Source organism: Pinus tabuliformis, chromosome 3_2, assembly GCF_031772625.1.
Source record: "Pinus tabuliformis cultivar Carrire ecotype Pingquan chromosome 3_2, CPIR1, whole genome shotgun sequence".
Taxonomy (NCBI): Eukaryota; Viridiplantae; Streptophyta; class Pinopsida; order Pinales; family Pinaceae; genus Pinus; species Pinus tabuliformis.
Window position 1 is genome coordinate 796,376,156 of NC_142302.1, and position 8,585 is coordinate 796,384,740.

At 35.7% G+C, this 8,585-nt stretch overlaps 1 protein-coding gene across 1 annotated transcript; it reads right to left on the bottom strand.

The window, feature by feature from the left end:
- Positions 1-4,821: 4,821 nt before the first annotated feature.
- LOC149182990 (disease resistance protein Roq1-like) lies at positions 4,822-6,170 on the bottom strand. The gene is made up of 2 exons (XM_089414763.1): positions 5,509-6,170; positions 4,822-5,026 (listed from the first exon to the last, which is right to left on the bottom strand). Exons 1-2 carry the CDS (start codon positions 6,168-6,170, stop codon positions 4,822-4,824), a joined length of 867 nt encoding a protein of 288 aa, XP_089270889.1.
- Positions 6,171-8,585: the final 2,415 nt, after the last annotated feature.

An 8,585-nucleotide genomic window follows, 5' to 3' on the forward strand; every position in this document is an offset into this window, starting at 1 on the left:
CATCAAGGATTAACGAAATCACATATTTGTTTGGTGTTCAAAACACTTCCCTGGAGTGGTGATTTAAATACCTTGTCTTCATATTGAAGCCCAATGGTTACTAGAATATGGATTGGAATTGGCTTCTTCTAAAGATCGAAAAGGAACTTCGTCAACGGTATTGCAAATGGATTTCTCTTGGTGGTCATGCCATTTTGATACAATCTATTATCCACAACATCTCAAATTATTGGATTCATATTTTCAAGCTTCCATAGGGCATAATAAAAACAATTGAATCTATCATATCTCTTTTCCTTTAGGCTGGCCCCTCTCTGGTTGGAAAAATCCATCTAGTCTGTATAGATCTATTAAGTCATCCAGTAGTCTTATGTGGATGGGGCCTTAAAGCCATACAAAAATTCAATTCTACCCTTTTTGTCAAAAAATTGTGGCGGGGTATTAGTGTCATTGGACTCTAGAATCAAATAATTAGGCATAAATGTCTTTGAGGATGTGACTTATTGGGTTGGATCTGATTTGGTGCTTTATTTTTGCTCTAGATTTCTCAAAATTGGCATAGTTTTCTCACAGTTTGCTTCTCACCAAGCATTGGTATTTCAGTAACCTTAAGTGGGAAATTGGCTTTGGAAAAATTCTAGAAATCAATCTTGATTTCTTCAGTGGAATATATGGTATGCATATTCTCTCTCCCCAACTACTTAATTTATTCATAACTTGGGAATTCGTTTTCTACATGATATTTCCACTCTTGCCTAACTACCTCTATTCAACATCCTCTGAGGGTCTCAGCTTGCCCTCACTCCTTGCTTTAGAATGGGATTCTTACATATCCAACATAGAAATGGTTGGGATTGTCCTTACTCCCAAGGACAACAAACTTATTTATAATGGTGGCTACTCAAAATTTCAAATCATTGTTCGTGAGGCCTATTATCTCATACCTTAGCCATATGGATCACTCTATCATCTACCTTAGCTATCACGATCTTGGAAATGGAATACTCCTCTATAGTAAATTTCTTTATCTATTTGGTGGCGCACAACCAAGTGTTGGCTTGGGACAATCTTTCAAAATGGGGATTTAAGGGGCCAACTAAGTGTGCTTTGTGCTAGACTCAGCCTGAAAACATCCATCATCTATTTCTTATATTGTCCATTTGTTGTCTTTGTTTGCCTCATTAGTGGTTCTTGGACAATATTCATCAGCCGACTCTACATTTTTATGTCCTTTGGGGTATTTGGCAAGCTAGAAATGTCCTCATATTTCAATAGACTCTGGCTGGTATTTGGAGGACTAGCAGTAAGATCTCTGCTTACTACAAGGAATTCTTCTCTTCTGCCAGTTGTCACCCTAAACCTGCCCATCCTTCGAAAAACATTTGGCCCACCTTTCCAGTGGGATTCTTTGATGGAGCTTCCTCCTTCGATCTCTATGTGTGTGGAAAGGAATACACTTGGGTCTTCAAATTTACTTCTATTTCATTGGTTTTGTGGTTCAGGCAATAATACTCGAGCTTAACTCCTATTTTTGTGGTTGTTGGAGACTCTAAATCTATGATTGAATGTGCTAAGAAAAATTGCAAATTGGATGCCCCCTCTCTCTCAAATTGGAAACAAAGATTTAATGCCCTGATGCAAGTCTTAGGTTATTTGTCCATCTCCCACATATACATGCCTTGGATAGATCCTCTTTACAGTGCTACTCCTAGACATATTCTCTTTTAATCCTTTGTCCAATAGGTTACTAAAGAATCTGAACACATCGACATTGGATCACTTCTTCTACACTAGAGCCCTCTTCTACAACTGAGTATTGACATTTTTTTCTCTTCAGCTTCTTCTGAGATTTCTCTTATGCTCAATGCACCACCTAGAACCAGAAATACTTTGATAGATGGCAATCAGGGAAATCTCAATGTTTTGCAGTGCAACTATGTTTTATTAACCTAACATCTCTCTGTTGGCATTATGGCACTGATTTAGAGCTATGGCACAGGTATTGTCCTTGATGGCAACTCACTTTTGTGACAGATCTCAGTACAAGCTCTCAGAATGAAGGAAAAATATATATATTCAGGTTCACCTAGACGAAGGCACGTATACACGTGGGTTAGAAGTTACAAAGGCGCATATGCGTATACACGCACTTTCACGCAAGGAAAAGTGCGTATATGTTGGAGAACTTAATTTTGGTCCATGGTATTTAGTCCTTGGTATTTGAACCTATGGTTTTGGACCATGGTATCTCGTCAGAAGTGTTGATCCCAAGTATTGGGTCCATGGTATTGTTTTATTATGGTTTTGGATTGTGGTATTGTGAAAGGCCTAAGACTATAAAAGAGGAAGTAGATGATTTGGCAAAGCATCATCTGAATTAATTGAATATCTAATAAGTGCTAGATCTAAAATATTGGTGATTGGGGTTATGGTGAGGATCTGGATCTGAATGAAGGAGGAACATTAGCGCAAAGAGAAGGATAAGTTCTATAGATGGGTCATAATATTAAGGCTTGAATAATAGTATCTTTGTATGATTTTGATCTGTTATATGTGGCGCATGCTTGATCTATAAATCTGATAAGCTGGATTAATTAGTGTCTGAATATTTCAAAGAGTGAATTATCCTTTATAGATTTGTACGCAGGTTCAGTGAAGTGAAGGTGCGTATACATGTTGGTTCAGTGAATAAAAAACATATACGCAAGTTTCTCCAAACACAGAAGCGTATGCACGCAGGTTTCAGGTTATTGAAGTAGCGTACATCTCTTGAGTTGGGTTCTAGTTGCTTCTGTTTATTGTTGCAATGTTCTTAGTTCAGAATTTGGTGTATGGTTACTGTTATTGTGTTTTGGGTACAGTTGTCAAAGAAGTATCTACTTGATTCAGTTCTAATTGGTGAAAAGGAGATTGTTTGATGCATAAATTTTTGATGATTGATTGATGTTCATGGATCCAATCTAAAAATTTATGAAACGTGGTCCCTGGAAGAAAGAGAAGGTTGTAGCCTTCTGTAGGCCAGCACCTACGTACTAGTATCTTGGCTAGTGCAAGAGCTAAGGGGGTTGTAGCTCCCTTCCCGGAGAAGTTGGAGAACGAGAGAAGGTTGTAGCTCTCTGCAGGTTGCAGCCTGCGTACTGGTAAAGGACTGCACCGGTACATTGTAAAGAGATGTTTCTAATTAAAAGAAGATAGAGACGAATTGCAGCAGGTGGTTTTCACCCACATTGGGTTTCCACCTTATATCTTGTGTTTTTGTGTGTGATTGTCTTCAGCTCTGTTTTACTGTTTCTGGTTACTATTTATTTGATTCTGATACACAGATTAATGATCAACATCTATAAGATAAATTAAATTATAAGTTTGCATTGTATACGCGGGTTTCCTTCTCTGTAGTTGCGTATATATGTGGTTTTATCTAACTGAAGTAGCGTATATGATCTGGGTTTGAAAAAGAAAATAAGTGACTTGATAATACTGATTCACCCCCCCCCCCTCAGTATTATTTTCAACACTCTCTCTTTCCCTTACGCTTGTGTTTCTCCTTTTGTAAGGACATATGACATCTGAAGATGATCTTGAAATGACCTTTGTTCTTGTATTCCAATCAGGATAGGCATGTCATGTTAGATATCTGTACTTTCTTAATTTATCTTAATGAAATATTTTTTCTGTTGGAAAAAAAGTCACCTCAAATATACATCAACAAAATGCCCTTCTTTATAACAAAAAAAATCAATACAAGGATGCAAAAGGTCTCTGCATTATCTAAAATGACGTACCCAATTTTGAAAAAAATAAATATAAAATTAGTAAATAATTTAGAAACTTAAAAATATAAATTTATGTGTTTTTACACTTAATTTTATTATTTAATTAATATTATGTTTTCATAAAATTATTAAAATTTTCAATTTATTTATAATAGAATCTAAAATAAATAAGTACTTAAGTACTTAGATGATTAATTACTAAATACAAAGAAAATTCGATATGCATGGAAAAATTGATAACTTTTCCTATTGAGTTTTCTTTTAAAAATACCTTTCATATGCAGTTTGATATTTATTTTTATCTATTAATTAAATAATGTGATATTTACATGTGATTTTAATATTTTGTTATCGATATAAAAACTATTTTAGGTTAATATAATTTTTCTCAGATACTTAAGACGTTTTAGTTTTAGGTTGATCATAAAGTATGGTTGAATGATGTAGCGTGAGAGAGGAATGCTTTTATTAGTCCCTGCCCTCAGGCATGGACTATAGTAATCATTCGCGACCGAGATAGCATTAGTTGACCTGCTTTTAGTCCCGGGTCATCAACTATATACCAAGTTTTTTAAAGACATATTGATAAATCATGTTATTTGGCCTCTTCCCGAGGACCTAAGGTAATCCGAAGCTAATCCGAAGCTAAAGCATATGTTATATATTTTGTGTTCGCTTCATATTTTCAAACTGGTAAAAATACTAATCTAATGCCTCCACAGCACTAAATGCTAGCACCGATATTTTGGATTTCCATGGTTGTATTTCCATGGTATATCACCGCCTATACCCCTATACGCCTGCCTGGCACAACTTCCAGGTGCCATTTCTTATGTTCCAGGTGCCAAGGTGCCATCTCCTATGTTCTGCATGTAACCAGGTGTAATGTTATTCCAAATCTTATTAGAGGACTAGCATTCCAAATCTTATTAGAGGACTAGCAGCACTGGAAACTTGCCATACAAGAGGAATGATTCATGAAGAAAGGAAAATGAATCATGAAAAAAAATAGAGAAGTTACGTCCTTCTTCGGGCAGAGACAGCAAAATTATTCAGTTTCCAGTGCCGGCCGAACGCAAGAAGAAGCCTTTGGTCCCAGAGGATCCTCCAAGTCGGTGTTGTCTATATCGCGGTCGCTATCTTCTTCCCACTGTGCTGGTTGTGCTTCTGAAGCCGTCGCTGGAAATTCTCTGAAGCACCTTCCAAGCTTTTGTTCTCCGGCATGGCGTCCCCAGGAATCTGATTCAATGCCACTGCAAACACATAGGTAAAGCCATGGTTTAGAATTTTGTACGTCTTTTTATTTTATTTTTTTTGCAATGCTAAGTTTGAGCACTGTAATCTGAGGAATTTGAGTGCTTACGAGTGTAGGAGTTTTAAGAGTACTAAAATTCGTTTATAAAAACACATTTTAAAGTATGAAAATTCCTGATATCCCTAAAATTTTCACTCTGATCATTAGACTGCTCCTTAAAAAAGCGATTAATTTGTCATGGCAAAGGGCATTGATTGCAAAGGGCATTGATTAAAAGAAGCGCATTGATTGCAAAGGGCATTGATTAAAAGAAGCGGTAATACCAATTGAGTCAGCTTGACTGCTCCTAAAAAAGAGTGATTGATTTGCCCTGGCAAAGGGTTATTGATTGGGAAAGGGCATTGATTAAAAGAAAGGAGTAATACCAGTTAATTCAGGTTAAAAATCAAAAGGGGTGAATGTTGTAAATATTTCACATACTGAATTTTTTGTGAGTGCTTTGAGTCCTTCCCAATGTCGCGCAGATGATCGTGCATTCTTATCTGGTTCTTGACATCCACCTGAATCAAGCATTTTTGTTCGAGAGTCTCAAACCCTAACCAACCACTCCACCCGGACGCATCCCATATACGTATAGCTGTATCTTTGCCTTCCCCTGCCAAATAGCAAGCAGCGTCCAGGAACAGTGATTTCTCTTCTTCATCAAGTGCTTCAACTGTGATTTTCAGCCTTTCTTTGATATTCCAAGGCAGAATTCTAGAAATCTTGCCCAATATAGCTTCCCATACTTTTCTATCAGCTTTGCCATATAGATGACTCCCAAATGTTTCCAAAGAGAGCGGCAATCCGTCTAAGATCTCTACAAATTTCATGACCAAATCATCAAAACCAAGCTTAGGCCGGGAACTGAGAAACGCATGGTGGCAAAAGAGCTCTATTGCCTGATCCTCGTTGAGTCCTGTAGCTTCATATATCATAGAAATTTGTGCGAGCTCCAGTATTCCCTTATCTCGAGTCGTGACTAACACTCTGCAACTTGGCCCAAGAACTTTGGTAACCATTAAAGCATCTAATTGATCAAAATTATCGACATTGTCCAGAACAATAAGAATGTTCTTCGCTTTATTCAGACGCCTCTTCATGAAGACTTTGCCTTCGTCTATGCTCTGAATTTTACAGTCGAAACGCAGTAGATCCGCCGGTTAAACCATCCCCTGCATGGGTCAGGCTGCAGAGGGCTCAGCATATGGCAAACTGCACTTCCATAAATAATCCTAAAGCATCTAATTGATCAAAATTATCGACATTGTCCAGAACAATAATATTCAGACGCCTCCTCATGAAGACTTTGCCTTCGTCTATGCTCTGAATTTTACAGTCGAAACGCAGCATAACCAGAAGAACCGGGCTACCAGAGAACTAATACCCATGCGTTGGGGAGAAGAGGAATGAGATGTCATAGGAAAAAAGTGATGAAGTACCTTGAAGCTAGAAAGCAGGGCGCATGGTTGATACGAGCCTGAAAGATGGAGGCTTAGTTTCAGAAATCAGGTCTCATGGTTGATATGATCCAGAAAGAAAGACGCATGGTTGATATGAGAGATAAAGCTATTGTGTTGTTTTAATTCGATTTGGACGAAACGAAATGAAAGCAGCCCAAAATACCTTCGCTGTTTGACACCTGCAATGCAGAGGACACCTGTCATTCATGCAAAAACCGCATGTAAGGAACTTCGTAATCAAGGAGTCTGCATGGCTATTATTATACTGTTTTAACCTCCAGCAGGGAATTGCGTTGTAGTCATTTTTCTCATGAACATTGAATCGTGGAATCGTTATATACTCGTGTTCAATGCCCCTTATGCAGAAACGAGATTCAGTTGTAGCTCTGCCTGAATGTCTCCCTCTGTAAACTTTACAAAAGCGCTTCTCAAAAGCGCTTCTGAGATATAGTTTATGTGATGTTTTAGTACTCTTAATAATCTTATTTGGTGAATCGTTGTCGTCAATGACCTTTAGAATTAACAAGTAGCTCCACCCTGCATAAGACTAAAGATTTTAATTCATCTTCTTACTTTCTACGTATATAAGTTATTATTTCCCATATCTACGTTAGCTTTAATCTATATTATTAAGATAATCAGCTTTTTAAATGTATCTTCTTAATTAAAAAAAACAAAATGCCTCTCCTCATAACATTTCGGTCCTTTCATACGTCATATGTTTATGTATAAAAGGTATAAGGGCTGACATGACGAAAATACTAAATCATTCGAAGGTCATTATAATATGAATACTAATATATTTAAGTGAATACTTAGATAATCATTATAATATTTTAGAAACGGGCTTACTTTAAAATAATTCTGAAGTCAATAACATAAAATAGCGTTTAAAAGCTACATGGGTGAGCAACGTTCATTATGGAACAGCCTTCATTCCTGGAAATTTATATCATGGAGAGTGTGTTATCTATTGCATATTAATATATTATGGAGAATGTCTTGCAGCTATTCAAAAGAAAACATATTATGGAGACGGGCGTTTTGTGAAAATACGTCCTCACTCCGGCTACAAAGACCAATGACTTTGCGAAAATATGTCCTTACTCCAGCTATATCACCGATTTGCCTGCTACATGGCCAATCTGCTCTCAACGGTTTAATAACAGATCGACTGGTCTAGGTACATGCGCATGAAATATGGCAGGGACTAGCTGCACCGCAACCCATCTTGTTTTTATTTTTTTTGAAATGATTAAAGATATTTTATCATTTTCATTGTTATTGGTAAATTAATTTTTTATTTGTTGCAAATATATAAAATTATTAATATTTTATAAAAGATGTTTAAATTTTTAATTAGTTTGGTCAGATTCATTATCTATAAGAAAAATAATCTATCCCAAAAAAAATAGCCTTATCACCCTAAAATCAAGGTATTTATATTAATGTATGAATATATGAAATAAAAACAATAATTTGAGATTGGATATCTATCCACACAATATATTTTTTCATAATCATATTAATAAATTAATCCATTTCATAGAAATCTAGATCTATCATCAATGCAATAACACTAAACCAACCTAGATCTAAATTAATCCATTTCATAGAAATCTAGATCTATCATCAATGCAATAACACTAAACCAACCTAGATCCATCTTAATTTTGGATGTGAGAGATCAAATTTCTATTCACTGTAAAAGAAGTTTGCATCACAAAAAATTTGATCCCTCTCAACTCTTGGTAAATTTAGAATTAAGATGGATCTACGCTGGTTTAATTATTAATAATTACTAATCATATTTATTTATTTTTATGTAGTTATAGGAAGTGAAAATGTTTTAATTAATAGTTATAATTATTAATTTTATTTTTATACCTAGATCCATCTTTATTATGGATGTGAGAGGGACCAAATTTCTATTCAATGTAAAGGAAGTTTGCGTCTCAAAAAATTTGATCCCTCTCAACTCTTAATATATTTGGAATTAAGTTGGATCTAGGCTAGTTAATTATTAATAATTAATAATCATAATTATTTATTTAT

Bases quoted from the DNA above. Each gene is read 5' to 3' on its own strand.
- LOC149182990 (XM_089414763.1), bottom strand. From the start codon at position 6,170: ATGAAGAGGCGTCTGAATAAAGCGAAGAACATTCTTATTGTTCTGGAC. The intron at 5,027-5,508 runs GTATGTGAAATA...ATGTGTTTGCAG, and splicing joins AAGCACTCACAAAAAATTCA to TGGCATTGAATCAGATTCCT.